At 42.3% G+C, this 16,467-nt stretch overlaps 1 protein-coding gene across 1 annotated transcript in view; it reads left to right on the top strand.

Moving 5' to 3' along the window:
• PLS1 (plastin 1) overlaps positions 1 to 2,105 on the top strand; it is an 88,951-nt gene extending 86,846 nt beyond the window's left edge. The window contains exon 16 of the mRNA XM_030216439.1: positions 848 to 2,105. Coding sequence (XP_030072299.1) covers positions 848 to 983 — 136 coding nt within the window. The 3' untranslated portion in view covers positions 984 to 2,105. The remainder of the gene's footprint in view (positions 1 to 847) is intronic.
• The last annotated feature ends 14,362 nt before the right edge of the window (positions 2,106 to 16,467 follow it).

The raw sequence follows: 16,467 nt of genomic DNA on the forward strand, positions 1-16,467 counted from the left end.
AGAGGCCCCCCTTCATGCAGGAATGCAGGGGAGGCTTAGGGGAGGGGGTCTTTTTTAGAAGGGGTACCTTCATGCCGAAAGGGGTGCCTTCTCTGTCTTGGCAGCACTTCTGACAAGCACTACTAAGAGTGACAGTATTCCACTAGACCCAACCCTCAAAGATGTGGGGCAAACTGGTAGAGATTCTGTTTTACAGTGATAAAATGTCACTGGCCTTCCTCTACACCTCTAAAGGGGGAGGTCTGTGGAATTCTGCTGCTCAGGCTGGGTGGGGCTAGTGACAATGCTTCAGAATGGAGAAGGAAGTGTCCCTCTTACAGCAGTACCCTTAGGAAGCTGCCTGCTCTGCCTAGTGTATAATTTGGGCCTGCATACCACAGATGATCTTAAGAAAAAACCCCCAGAACATTAGTTTCCAGTGTCATCTTTTATACAGTTTAAGGGGGGAATTTATCAAGGTGCGGTAAAAGATCACCTTTTACCACATCTTGATTCCCTGCAGGATTCAGGAGCCTGCGGGATCTCGACAAGTTTCCGAATCCTGTGATAAAAGAATAACACTACTTCCAAGTAGGGAGTTGTACGGGGACAGAAATCTAACCTGTCCCTGCCGAAATCTAACCCGTCCCTGCCCATCTCCTTGGGAACTAACTTTTCCCCACCCATCCCCACCACAAGTTTATTGTATGTGTTTGTATTTTATGTGACTTTATGAATGGTTATGCTGTAATTCACCTAGAAATTATGTGAAAAGCAAAATGTAAATATTTTATTAATAATAATAATCATCATCATAAACATAATAGCAGTAGTAGTAACAATTGTATTTTCTTATTTTTGTTTGAAGGTATGCCATTTCAATTGCCCGTAAGATTGGTGCCCAAATATATGCCTTACCTGATGATCTGGTGGACGTAAAGCCAAAGATGGTTATGACAGTATTTGCATGTTTGATGGGAAAAGGCCTGAACAAATTAAAATAATTAAGATATTTCTCTTTGTTTTCTGCCATGTTAAAGTAGTAGCATTATCAAAATTTCTTATATAATTTGGTTAGCAATTAATTGCAAAAATCAGAACAGAAAAAAAGAGAATCTTAATGATATGACACAATTTGTTTTCTATTTTATCTCTATGGGGGGGAAAAAAAGCATAGTACATCTGGGCCATATCACTAAGATTCTCCTTGTTTCTGTTCTGATTTTTGTAAGCTTCAATTTAGGTACTCATGAATTAGGTACATTATTAATCTAAGTGAATTGTGAGGCTGCTGTAGTGGTCGTTAACAGAATCATGTATGAGAATTTCACAGAGAAGACTATAGGGAGGGCTGAAATTTAGGTCCGCCAGAGTCCTAAAAGCAGGGGGCATGGCTATATAATTTAAAGTTCATACCTTTTATTGCAAAAATATGTGAAACTCTAAGACATGAAACAGATGATGATAAATTTCAAAAGAAGATCTTTTAAAATTATCTGAAATACACAACAGAATCACAAACTATGCAAACTGAAGCTCTGGAATCTGAATTATCTGGCCTGCAGGAGGCTTCCATCGAGCCTGTGTTGGCGATAAAGAATCTCTTCTGGCTGGACATTGATGTTCTGGAACTGATGCTGCAATTAGTCTTTTAGGGGATCTTCATGTGTGCCTCTCTTTTCAAAGGGATCCTTCCCTGCTGCTCAGACCTCTGAAAGGACTTGCCCTGGACACTCATTGGGCCTTTCTAAGGCTGGGCCCTAATCTAGCCTTTGGGCCCAAAGGTTTGACCACTCCTGATCCAGGTGCTGCTTCACACATAGTGTCTTATATTTAGTTAATGTAGAACTACAGATGGTTTAGCACATGTCTGATCCTATATAATAATTCTCACCTCCAACGTTCTGACAGTGCCTGGAACCGTGGCTCTGTGGTCTGCTTCTGTCGGTAGATCAGTGATGTCATCAGCTTCACACTGCCTCTTCTTTGGCTTCTGTTTCTACTGTTCCTGTGGTCCCGCCCTTGAGGGCGGGACCACAGGAACAGCTGAAACAGGAGCCAAAGAACAGGCTGTGTGCAGCGTCCCTGCGTGCAGGAGGTAAAACCTTTAAAACAAAAGACGGCTCTTAGGGACAGAGAGGTGGGGAGGGGGGTCCTGAAATGACAGAGGGGGGAAGGGGCGCTTCTGTTTCTGCTGTTCCTGTGGTTCCGCCCTCACAGGAACAGCTGAAACAGAAACGAAAGAAGAGGCTTTGTGAAGCGGATGACGTCCCTGCGTGCAGGAGATAAAAACGAGGGGGGTCATGAAACGACAGAGGGGAGTGGGGAACGGTGGCGGGGGAGGGTTTTCGACGGGAAGGGGAGGGCGAGAGGGTCCCGGCAGGGGGGACCAGGGGTCAGTAACGCGGAGGGGAGGGTGTTGAAATCGGAGGAAGGGGGAGTCTGGAACTCAATGAGGGAGCCTGGCACTGGAAGGAAGGGGGGGCCGGAACACAGAAGGAAGGGAGGGAGGGGGCGTGGCTCTCGGAGGGGACAGAGCGACACAGTGAGGGAGAGTGGGGGATTGCCTTGCTAGCGCCCATTTCATTGCCTACCAAAACGGGCCTTTTTTTACTAGTCATTAATAAAACAGTAATGTTCTGTTTCTACTAGTTAATATTTTTCTTCCAACCATCTCAGACTACAAGAACTGTTCATGGGTTTACACATGTGAAGGGCAATTCTTCAAAGGGGCATCTACATTTAGGCACTTATTTGAAATGTCTTCTATAAAAGAAAGTAGGTACCTACTTTCTTTTATAGAATCTTAGAATAACTGGGTATGTATGCGTGTGTCTCCTTAAATGCCACCACTTACGTTACAGAGCTGGTGTAAATGTTTGTGCTTAGATTCAGAAGGTGTGTGCATAACGTACAGTATCTGTAAACTACACTAGTAAGTGTGTGCCCTGTCCAGACTCTGCCCATGTGAAGTACATGCTATAGAAGATATGTGCATACTTACGCAATTCAATGTAGCTAGATTGTCATGTAAATGTGTATCATATGTGACTAGAATTACCAGCATTTACGTGTGTACATGCTGCCTACATTTAGGTGGTTCCTTATAGAATGATAGTCATTCACTCAATCTTACGACATCTGTACCTCTGAAACTTGAATTTTATTTGGGAAGCAGTTGTTCAACTTAACTGATAGTGCAGCAATAAATTATCCAGCTGTTGAAATGCAGAACTACGTACTCCTTTTGACATAAAATGTGTACCACCATATTTTTCACTTCACACTGTGCATTTGTACTTTTGTGAACCCATCTGAATTCAATTAAACCACTATTAATTGGTGTGCTTCCCACTATAAGGGACAGAGGCTAGTGGATAGCAAATAAACCAGAACTTCTCCAAAGAAGTACAAAGACAAGAGCTTTATTTTACAGCATTAGCGCTGGTGTTATCTCCACCATGACGTAGAATGTCATTCTACAAAGGCAGTTGAGGAGTTCACCATAAATAACTTATTTGTGTAACCTGTAGTTTTCCTGTACCAGGGTTTTTTTTTAAAGCTAAGTAAAGATATTGTAAAACATTCTAAGTTATTTCAGTGGTTGCTATAAAAATGAGTGGTGTTTTTGCTATTCACATAAATTGTTAAAAATTTGTACAAAAATTCTGATATGAATCTTTTTACAAATCATGGAAACCATGTAGCATTCTTACTTTATGAGGCAATTCTGTAAATGTGCTTACTGCTGTTCACTTGTCTTTTAGATTGTAAGCTCTTTGAGCAGGGACTGTCCCTCTATGTTAAATTGTACAGCGCTGTGTAACCCTAGTAGCGCTTTAGAAATGTTAAGTAGTAGTAGTAGATCACCCAAAGTTGTGTGGGGATAACATGTAAACTAATTGACTAAATAGATGCTAACAATCAATTATGGGCGTTAAGCACTGATTGGCAGTCATTAGTAGTTACACACAGATCTGCCCTGTGCCCCTATTCTATAACCTGCTCACCTAACTTATCTTATATGCAACTCCAAAGGGGGTGTGGCCAGAGGAGGGGCATACGTGGGTCAAGGGAGTTCCCAGGATTTAGGCATGCAGTTATAGAATACTTGTATTTCTGTTCCTGACAGTAGTTGTGCGTGATCATTTACACCAGCCTTTGGCTGGCTTAAGTGCTCGTGCTCAAACTTAGGTGTAAACTTAGGAAATATAGTATGCTATAAAGATAGCTCCACATGGAACTACCTTTATAGAATTTGCGCTTAATGTGCATCAACCTGGTGCCTAACTTTGGGTGACCGTTACTGAATACCCTCTTTATGCCAATTCTATAACAGCATCTTTATGCCAAGATTCTGCTATAGAATACTAGTATAAGTCGGCATTGGTGTACCTATGTTTAGACACGCCCTCGTACGCCATGTCAATTGCAGGCATAATTTGGTGCCCCTAGGTGCACCAAGAGGTATGTCTACTAAAAGGTATTAAGCCTTAATGGGTGCTTAGCATGCGTTAAAACACCATACAGCATGTTAAAACATATTGCGGTAAGTAACCTGTTTGTGTGCGCTAAGTGCGTGGTATTTATTTTCTGGAGGGGACATGTCAGGGGCAGAGAATGGGTGTGGACACGCTATCCAGCTAGCATGTTCTGATTACTGCTTGCTAATTGGTTAGCACATTCATAATGCAGGAGCCTTTAGCACCTCCTAAATAGGAGGTGGTAAGTGCTCCATTAATTTTTTTCAGGTTAAGCGTTAGCAAACGACTTGAAAAAGAAATACTGGAAATTTCTCTATTTCCTAAGCACACTAGAAATGGGCTTAACGTGTGGTAAAGTCTGATGTTAGCACGTGTTAAGTCCATTTACTAGTGAATTTTAGTAGACAAACTCCCAAGTGCTGTGCATAATTTTTACTATGCTATAAACTACGCATGTGTCTGGGAGACATTTCCATGGCTTGCCTATGCTCTGGCCACATGTTTGATTTGATTTAATAATTTGATATACCACTTATTGCAACTGTTTAAAAGCAGTTTACAATAAAATAAGATAAAACATTTGCAAAGTAACATAATATACATCAAGCAATAATTAAATATCATTCAAATATGAAATCATAAATGAAAACAGAAATCCTAAGAACTGCCAAAAGTATTCTACAAAATCCAAGTATTCAAAGCTTTATGAAAGCCAAAGTAACTGGACACACCACTTACATTAACTGGCAAAGAATTCCACATATGTGGTCCTACCTTCACCCTCCCCCCTTGCAGTTAGGCACTATGGCACTTAGGTGTACCTTATAGAATAACGCCTAGTACATATAGGTGCCTGTCAATTCATGGCACCTTAGATACATGTAAGTGGCATGTACCTCAAGGCTCCAGTTTATAGAATTGCCCTGTTAGTAAAATAGTGTGGAACTGTCTGATATCTAAGTTTTGAAATATTAAATCTTGTGTTTGGGAACATGTATTTTAAATTAATATTTTACTAATTTCTGCAGAGCTCAAAGATTATATTTTATACATTTGTCGTGAGAACCTGCCAGCCTAGAACATTAGTGTGTTTATGTTTTAAGGCAACCAAGTACAAAATGAATTCCAAACCATTTTTAAATTTAGACTTATGAAGGCGATTCAGGAATTGGTCCTTGTGTGCACTTTATGTATCGGGTTTGTGTACACTTTTCATATTTGTTTAGATATATGCATTCTGTGATATCATGCAATGCATTGCTTTGGCATCAAAATAATGCTGTAATATATGTATCGTATGAGAAAATTAATAAATTCACTTTTCATGATCCATTAGCTGTTTATGTTTCCTGCTTATTTTTTTCTTTTCACCCAGCATTTCTCTCCTGCTCTTTTTTTTTTTTTTTTTTTTCAACTCAGTTGTGGCCAGGCTGGGAACTGGAATGAGCCTTCTTTAGCATTGCCTGAGGATTTTTTTCACCCCACCCCCACATAGACAGAAATGCTGAAAGGCAATCATGTCAATAGTCCTGCATTATGGGCATGTGGTCTGGCTCTTTTTGAAGCCTGAAAGCTATGATCCTCTACTTGGATGTTAAGTGTCTTAGGTAAAACTTTTGAAAATATAGCTTGCCCTAGATTCTCTGTCTATACCAGTCTAAAGGATAGCCATAATACAAGTTTCAGACCCGACCATATCTTTGCTGGAAAAAACTAAGAAAATCACCTTGTTCATCAGTTGGGAAATGGGTTGGAATATCTAAATTTACAACTTATGGTGCAATGGTAGATCTAATACCATTCTGAGAAATCTGAAGGTTCTGTATGAAATACTAACAAACAGGGGCGTAGCCAAGGGTGGGCCTACGCGGGCGCTCGGCATAGGAGACGCTTCCGGGTTAGAACGAAGCAGCAGCAGCATGAATCGCTACCACTGCTGCTGAAACGGGATGTACATGCTGGATCGTGGTGGTGGTAGGTAGGCAGCGTCTGGGAAGCGCTGCAGTGGGACAGAGGGAGGGAGATGCAGCATCGGAGCTCAGCCTTTTAAGGGTGGTGCCCCATTGAAGAGAGGGAGAGTTGGGGGGGAGGTCTCCATAAGATAGATGCTGCATGGGGGGGGCATGAGGTGGAGAGGGGTAAGAGAGAGAATTGTGGGACATAGGGTAGAGAGGGTAAGAAAGTTAAAAATCTTGCATGGGGAGGGGAGAGGGACAAGAGAGGGAGAAATGTTGGACATAGGGGGGTAGTGGGGAGGGAGAGATGTTGGACGGGGTGGTGAGGAGGAGAAGATAGATGGTGAAAAATTGGACATGATGGTGGAGGGCAGGAAGAGATATTGAAGGGGAAGCGAGAGATGTTGGATGGGGCACAAGGGAGGGGGAGAGGCAGAAATGTTGGACATGGCACGGCAGTGGAAGGGAGGAAGAGAGAAAATGCTGCATGGGGGGAGGGGGAAAGAGAAGTGTTGGACCCATGGCACAAGAGAGGGAGAAATGGTAGAACGTGGGAGAGAGGGAGATATATTGGACCTGGGGCTGAATGAGAGGGAGAGAAAAACACAGGAGGTGGAGAGGGAAGAAAGGAGGAGATGTTGGATTCAGGAGCAGAAGGGTGATGGAGACATGCTGGACAGTGGGAGTGAGGGAAGAGAGAGGGAGAAATGTTGGAACATGGGGGAGAGGGCAGGAGGGAAGAGAGATGTAAGGCTACAAGAGTGGGGTGGGGAGAAAGAGGGAGCAGATGCTGGGCTACAAGGGTGGAGGGAAGGAAGATGGTGGAACCATGTGGGAGAGGCCAGGAAGGAGAGGAAGAGGGTGGCAAGGAAATAAATAAAAAGATAGTGATTATTTTTGAGGTCACGTGACGCCATGCACGCGAGCGGTCGCTAAAAGATCAGCTCCGTGCTCCTTCTAGATAACCCCGGTTTGGAATCCCGCAAACCTAAGCCAAATCACCTCAGCAAGGATCGAGATACCATCTTAACGATATACCTACTCTAGTTGGTGGTCAAAAGCGGCGATGGCGGCCAAATCGATCCGACGAGACAAGGAAAAGAGCAAACTCGGAGAAGACAAGATGGCGGCCCCGGCAAGTCCGTCGAACATAACAGTTAGCTCCGCATGGACAGCGGAAATCGTGGGAGAAGTCACTACAGCACTGGAAGCCATCTTAGACAAGAAACTACAGGGGCTGGAAGCCAAACTCGAGGGTCTCCAAACGCACATGACTCAACTAAGTCAGGAAGTGGCTAGTTTTCAACAGCGCACGGGGGCCCTCGAAGATCAGGTCACTGCGGTGGAATGCCAGTATGCCAAGCTCCTGAAAACGGTTGAAACTCAAGCGGAAAAGCTTGAAGATCTCGAAAATCGATCGAGAAGAAACAACCTTCGTTTTGTAGGCTTACCGGAGGAGTTGGGAGACAAAGAGCTACGAGGATTTTTAGAGACGTGGCTTACAAAAGAACTCCGATTACCTACAGATATGGGCCCACTGGTCATAGAACGGGCCCATCGGGTAGGACCGGTGAGACAGAATAATAACAGACCAAGGGTGGTTATCTGCAGAGTATTAAATTTTCATCACAAAACTGTCATCATGCAGAAATTGCGAGCGGGAGCCGGCTTGAACTACAACAATTACAAAATCCTATGTTTCCAAGATTATTCCATGGCGGTGGCCGCCCAAAGAAAGAACTTCTCACCAATTTGCTCCCAGCTGGTGCAGCATAAAATCAAGTTTGCTTTATTGTATCCTGCCAAATTAAAGATATTTTACCAGTCCAATACGCACATGTGCAACACGCTACCGGAAGCTCAAGAATATGTTAAAAGCATTTTAACAGCTAGAGATGAATGAATATTGCGGAAGAAGTAATCAAACTGACATGAGAGATTGAAACTCGTATACCAAAGACACAGCAAACATGGTGACAGAATTCTGGTACCAACCATAAACACAATTGGATTATAATTCTAACTAAGAACCTAGGATTACAATGAGAAGCTGGAATAGTTTGAAAGCTGCGAAAATGATAATGACAATATCTGACAGGAGACGCCGCGAAAGGACCTTCTTATATCGGATGAGGAATCAGCCCTGACTTGCAGTGGGATATTAAAATCAACACCAGTGAAGGACCAAAATCACTCCTCTGGGATACCAGAATTGGCAGGGGTGACGGCGCATACTGATAATGACTTGATGAAAGATGGCTGGCTGTGGCTGAAGAGTGCATGGCCATAGAGAAACCTGACAATCACAGTCGGGAACGGGAAAAAGAAAAAAAAAAAAAAAAAAAAAACAGGAGAGAAGAACAGAAGAGACGACAAATAAAGGAGAACCCTCCTAATAACTACATATGGTGTCTCTGAGGCTGGTGAATGCGCAGCAAACTATAATATCCAGGTTTAAGAGTAAAATGTTTAAATACACTAAAGTTCTGTTTGTTAGAAGAATTTAATGATAAGATAATAAGGAGATTTTGGGTTAAAGTAATCTCATGTTGAATAGACATTATACTGTCATTAGGACAAAATACAACTGCTTGGATTTGACACAGCTGACTAGGGTGCTGTAACCCTGGCGGGGCATGTCAAAAATGTGAATTGATGATGAAAATTCTGAGGGACAGTTATATGTTAAAAGTATATGACCTTGTTACTGGGACACTGATACTAGAGTATAAAAGGTATTACGGGAGATTGAAATGCATGAGAAGATAAAATGCACTACGGGGGAGACTGGAAGGAGGGGGTTAACACGTGACAAGTCCAATAGGGACTGGGAACTCAAAAGGGGAACAGGGAGGGGAAGAGGAAGGTAGACTTCAGGGAGGGGATAAGAATGGGAAGGGAAGGATAGTGAATAGAACACAAGTAGATAGAGATAGTATTGGGAAAGAGGGATGGGAGGGGAAGAGAGTAACCCATTATAAAGCCAAAATCCAAACACAACTAATAGAAAGAACATGGCATCATAGAAGGGGTGGCTGGAGGCTGGGCCGGCGACTCCTAGAAGTAAAGTGTTATCAGAAGACAGTACAATGGATACAAAAAGGTAACAGATTAAGGTAGTATCTTGGAATGTAGGGGGCATACATTCCCCAATCAAAAGGTCAAAAATCTTGAGGCATCTTAAACGCATAGGGGCAGATATTGCGATGCTCCAAGAAACACATTTGTCCAAAACTGAGCATGCCAAACTAGCTAAATGGTGGGTAGCTGATTGTGTGGCATCTGCGGCCGTGGGAAAGAAAGGAGGGGTGGCAATACTCATACGAAAGGGGTTAGCAACTAAAGTGCATAGGATAATTACAGACCCAGAGGGTAGATATGTTTTGGGTATAGCTACGATAAATGGAAAAAACATGCTTCTGGGAAGCATTTATGCTCCTAATGTACTAGACCAAAAATTCTATAAGAATGTACTCAAACAGATCACACGGTTGGAATCGCTACCCACAATGTTGGGAGGCGATTTCAATATGACATGGGATCCAATCCTAGACAGGTCACACCCCCCAACTAAAATAAGAAAAATAGATACCAGAGGACTACCAGATTTTTGTACAACACTTGATTTAATTGACGTCTGGCGGACACTACACCCACTTGACAAAGAATACACACACCAATCCAGAGCACACGGAACATCATCTAGAATAGATTACTTACTAGCATCCCGCAACTTATTAACAGATATCATGGCGGCCCATATAGACCCTTGTGTAATATCGGACCACTCGGTGATAGGAATGAAATGGAACGAAGGAGGGAAAGATGAGAGGATGCACAACTGGACGTTTCCCGCATACTTGATAAGAGAAGCAAAATTTAGGGAATATTTGCTCGCAAAATGGGCTGACTATAAACACTTTAATGAAGGCTCAGTGAACGAAACGACTAATTTTTGGGAAGCGGCAAAGGCAGTATTGAGGGGCGAAATTATAAGTTATGTTGCGCAATATAAAAGAGCAAGAGATAGAGAAATTATGAGGCTTGAAAAACAACTACACCACTTGAATAGGCAATACGGCACGAATCCCTGTAACAAGACTAGACAGGAAATATTGGCCCTACAAACAACTCTGAATTCACTCCTGCACGAGAGAGAAATAAAGTCTCAGGCCTATTATAGATTCCAACTATATAGACATGGGAACAAAGGGGGCAAATATCTAGCTCGCCTTATAGCACCTAGGTATGCATCTAGGAACATAACAGCTATGAAAACCAAGGAGGGGAACCTCATACACACTAATCATGAGATCAGGCTAGCTTTCCAAACATACTATCAGCAACTTTATAAGGCTTCAGACCAGGAGGGATTATCAGGGGAATTATATTTAGAGGGCCTACAAATTCCGAAGCTGCAATGCAGTGACCAGAATCGCCTGAATGCTAGGATTAGCGATGAGGAGGTGGCCTGGGCCATTACTCAGAGCAAAACAGGCAAAGCCCCAGGTCCAGATGGATATAAAGCGGAATTTTATAAGCTGATGGGAGACTCGGTGATTCCTACCTTGGCTAGGGTATTTAATGAATGGATAGAAAAAGGTAAGATGCCTGAACATTTAAATTTAGCCCGAATAGTGGTGTTTCCCAAGCCTAAAAGAGATGAAAAATTAGTTACATCTTACAGACCTATCTCCCTACTCAATCAGGAAGCAAAGCTATTTGCCAAAATACTGGCAAACAGACTAGGCAGAATACTACCTGAGCTCATACATCCAGCACAAGTAGGATTCGTACAAGGTAGATCAGTTACGAAAAACATGAGGAACATTCTGGCGGCCTTGGAAGGATTGGGTCACTCCAAGGAACAAGCTTTAATGATAAGCTTTGATGCAGAAAAAGCATTTGATAGAGTGGAGTGGCCCTTTCTGTACTCGGTGCTAGAGAAATATGGATTCAATGGCAACTTTATGCAGGCAATCAGAGCACTGTATTATTTACCGAGAGCACAAGTACTGATAAACGGTAACGTATCAGGAGAAATACAGATTGGTAGAGGAACAAGACAGGGGTGCCCTCTGTCACCCCTGTTATTTGCGCTCCAATTGGACCCTCTCATTAGGGATATATATGATTGTAAAGCGGTACCTGGGGTGCAATTTAGGAAACAGGAGTTCAAACTGGCTGCATTTGCAGACGACTTGTTAATGATAATTACAAAACCGAAGAAGACACTTGAAAATCTTTTAGAGATTTTCCATGAATATGGAGACTATTCGGGTTTTAAATTGAACATGGACAAGTCGGAAGCACTTGCGATTAATGCGGATATCCAATGCTTATGGCTGGATGGATTCCCTTTGAAACAGACACATAACTTCTTTACATATTTGGGAATATTGCTACCGGCTAGGCCGAGAGAGATATATCAATTAAATGTAGCAAAACTGTTAGAGCAGACAACCCAACAATTGGACTCCTGGACCACTTTGACGCTGTCTTTGTCGGGGAGGATAAGTCTTATAAAAATGGTCATTTTGCCAAGGTGGCTCTATGCACTACAGATCTTGCCCATAGCATTGTTACAGAAAGATATAAAACACCTATATAGACTAATGTTTAGGTTTTGCTGGGCCAGGAAAAGAGCTAGGATGCAGCAGAAATATATGTTGGGAGGATGGAAACAGGGGGGCTTAGGAATTCCCAACATTAAACTTTATAATATGGCCTGCCTCCTACGGCATGTGAGGGATAGGATTTACCAAACTCAAGAACATACACCCCTTGAGATGGAAAACGCGCTCTTTAGTCCTTATCGTTATATTACACTATTGCACTTGCGGAATACAGAGATTCCACATATACATAGAAATAATGTTCTACTCAAACCAATAAGAGAAGCATGGAGATTTTTAGGGACATTACTAGGAGGGGACCCGAACATAACTGAACTTATCAATATTAAAGGGAACCCGGCCTTTGTACCTGGGATGGAAAATAAAACTTTTGACAGATGGGAACAACTAGGGGTAATAGCATTGGCAGATGCTTTAGATGCAACTGGCGAAATTAAATCACTGACACAGTTGATAGGCCAAACTGAACAGGGCTGGGGTGACAAATATGCTTACTGCCAACTGAAACACTACATACAATCACTTAGTAAAGAAGTATTGAATAACAAACTGGGTAATAAGATTCAGACTTTCTTTGAAGAGATCTCTGAACAAGCCCCCTCCATATCACAAATACATCAGAAGTTGTGGAGTCTAGCCCCGGGGAAAGAATTGACTCAGGTCCGGCAGAAATGGGAGAAAGATATGGGAAGGGCTTTGGACTCTTGGGATATGATGAAGCAGATCAAAGATATTCCACACATAATAGGAGGAGCTGATTATAGAGAATGTGCGTATAGAATAATGCACAGAGCATACTTTACCCAAGTCCAACTGTTTAAATCGGGGGGAATTGAAACAGCTATGTGTTTGAAATGTAATAATTCTGAGAACTCATTGTATCATGCACTGTGGGATTGCGTACCAATACAACGCTATTGGAGGCAAATAGTTACTTATCTTACAGGAGTGGTGGGTAGTAGAAGAGACATGAATCCATTACAGCTAGTGTTAGATATGAAGGAGCCACAAAGGAGATTGAATGCTGATAAAACACTGTTGTGTCGAAAACTCTATCTGGTAGCAAGAAAATGTATCATGCAACATTGGACTGTAGCCAACCCACCGACTTTCTGGCATTGGCGCAATAAGGTGCATCAACTGTTGGTTTGGGAGGCAAAGGAGGCCAAAGGACATTGTAAAAGGAAAACTCGATTCTTTAAAATATGGGGATGCTACTTGGATAAGATGACACAGAAAGGACGAAGTCTTATTGTTAATACTTTATAAATATATACTATAAGCTGGCAATTGAGGGAGTTTTGGCATATTGGAGTTACTGGGAGGGCTGACGGGAGGGGGGAGGGAGATGAGGAGGAGGGGATCAGGGGAGAGGAGGATAACGACTAAGGAAAGGAATTATGTAGATTGAATAGAAGGGGGGAACCACATCACTTTAAGGGATCTTAGCCGGATAATTTGAAATAAGAGCAAATGTGGTGGAACTCAATTGTCTGTAATCTGTGAAAGTAAATGTTTGTTAATATGCAGCTATATTTTAAAATAAAAATTGTTGAAACATAAAAAGATAGTGATTACAGAGGATAGAAATATGGTAATGAAAGGGAATGGAGGGCTGAGGAAGGAGTGAGATGGGGAAATGGAAAAGCTAGTAGGTGAGAGAAAAAGATGAAAACTAAAAAGGAGAACAGTGAGAGGGTGAAATTTGAGTTGACAGCAAGGCAGAAAGAAGAAAAAAAGAGAGGAAAGAGCTAAAAATAAGAAGTCAATATGTCAGAAGCATGTGTAGTGAAGGTAAAAGAAGACAAATGGACAGCAGCCGCTTGAAAGAGAATTAGAAGACGACAGACAGGAAAGCAGAAAAGAAGCTGCAACCAACATGATGGAAAAATACAATGTCCAGACTACAAAGGTAGAAAACAATGTATTTTGAATGTTTTAAATGGAATATGTTGGCTTTGGGAAATCTACATAGCAAATGTGTTTGTATCGTGTTCAGTAGAAAGGAAATGCATTTCTGTTTTTATTTCTCCAGTGTTGAAGTACATGCTAAGTTTAACTTTTTGGGGGTTCCGAGTTCAATTTTTGTCTAAATATTTTTATCTCTGATACACGATCCCATGTTCTGTATTTGGTGAAGGTCTGTTGGTGTGACAGTAATGGCAGGTTGGGAAATTGGAGGGAAGGCAGGGAGGAGAGGGGATCAGGGAGGGGGCCCTAGCATGTCTAACACCAGTTCTGACCCTTGCTGTATAGCTGGTAGGGATCCCAAGCCTCCCCAGCTGAGGACTTCCTCCAAAGACGGCCATAACTTCCTTCTACCAAGCTCTGCAGTCAGTGACAGCATGCTTGAGTCACCGACAGCTAAGCACGCATAGGGTGCTGGAATCAGTGGCTTACGGATGTTGCTACTGCCTGTCAAGTTTGGTAAAAGGGAGTTCTGGCCACCTTCAGAGAAAGTATTCAGCTGACAGAGTTTGAGGATCCTTATTAGCTAATGTATTTATATTTTGCGGTAGGGCAGGGCAGAGAAAATATTGTGCCCGCCCATCCAAAATTGGCTGTCTGGCTATGCCACTGCTAACAAAATTAAAAAGAATTATGGGAAAATCAAAATGCAGGGAAAAAATACAATTCACTGATCTGTAGCTTGAACTAGTTAAAATGTGAAGTAGCTTTCTTTGTCAATCTGAGCCAAATGGCACATTTAGCAGCACCATATTTGTATATGGACAAAAGAGCTACAGACACCAACCAAGTTTTAAAAGATTGCTTGTTTAACTTTTAGTTAGCAAGGTTTCTCAAAAGACTTTTATTATTTGTTTTTATTCTTTTCAATCCAACAGAAGGAAAGAATTATACAAAATGGATCAAAAATATCTCTGGGGCAAAATAATACTCCAAAAAGGCATGAAACATGGTATAGAGGAGAAACAGTAAAAAGACAGATTTTTGGAAATGGGCCAGATCAGATTGGGGGTTCCAGAGAAATACCCCTCTGCCCCTCCCCCCCCAAAAAATTGCCCAAAACATTTCTATGGGAGAAGCAAATCCAGCTTCTGCAGCATCCAAACTTATATACAATGAAAATAGCAGTTAGGGAATTACTCCTTTCAACCTGGTACATGATAGGGTGGGAGATGGTCTGATGGGAGATGGGAGAAGGGGACTGACTTGTAGATGTTACAGATGAGAGATGGGGGAAGGGGTGGCGAGGTGGTATAAAGGATCAGAAGAGTAGGGGGCCAAGGAAGCAGTGTAAAGAAATGGGAAATGGAGAGTTCAGCAGGAATAAGAAGCTAGGTGGGGGTAAAAGCTTGGGGACCATGGGCCAATTTTAGCAGACAATGGAAAAGGTGCCAGTACTCAGTACCCCCCAAGTAGCTCCACAGAAAAAGCCCTGGGTAAAAGAAAGAGGAAATGGCCTAGATGTCAGAAAGGGTTGAGTTACAGGGAAAGAGCTGGGGCTGGTGAGGGAAGGAGAGTCAGAAAAAAGTAGATGATGGCTTGGGAGAGGGATTGAGGGAAAGAAAGTAAGAACAGATTGGGAAAGGAAAGAGACAGATGAGGGACAAGGGCTGGGGAGGATGTAAAAGTGAGAGATGGAAAATATGATAATTAGGAGAGGTGAAAAGAGGGAGAGGTAAGAGAAGGGGAAAATGAGCTTACACTATTAAGAGTGGACTTGAACTGAATAATTTTCTGGTTATTTTAATTGCTTAATACTAGGTTTCCTATGATAGCATTGTGCTTATTAAATCGGTGTTTCTGTATAGGTTTTGCTTAATTTGACTTTATTTGAAATTTCATAAATAATTTTTTTTTTTAATAATTTGTAAAAAAAAAAAAAACCTTGTCAATGGGGGCAGGGCTAGGTGGGGGAAGGCGAGGGCTGGGGGGGCCGTACCGAGCGGTCTGCACAGGGCCCCCGCAATTGCTAAGAAGACCGACCTTTTCACAGCATAATCTCTATCTACCTCACGGAAGTAGGTCACCAAGAGCTCAGCCATTTCCATGTTTAATGCAAATTCATTGTTAAACTATGGCTGGGAGACATATCAGCCCATTCAGTAATATATACTGCAATTGCATAGCACTGAAACAAGTCCCACAGCAGGTAGTTTCAGTACTATAATTAGTCCTCTGGATCTGACTGACCAAAGAGAGGCATATAGAACAAACACCAAGCAAAGGAAAAGGAGAAACCATTTTCCGCTTTTTCGACAGGGAATTTCACACATGAGGCACCAGGAGCCTGCCTGGCAGCTGAATAGGCGGGAAGAAAAACTGCGCTGCCTCCCAAACCAACCACAGGAGAGCCTAGGACAGACAGTGACCAATCAGAGAGTAGTTTACTTACGAGCAGCGTGCTGAGAGAATTGGAGAAGGCAGAGTTGATGCAGTAGCGCCGGG

Source organism: Microcaecilia unicolor, chromosome 10 (genome assembly GCF_901765095.1).
Source record: "Microcaecilia unicolor chromosome 10, aMicUni1.1, whole genome shotgun sequence".
NCBI classification, from domain to species: domain Eukaryota; kingdom Metazoa; phylum Chordata; class Amphibia; order Gymnophiona; family Siphonopidae; genus Microcaecilia; species Microcaecilia unicolor.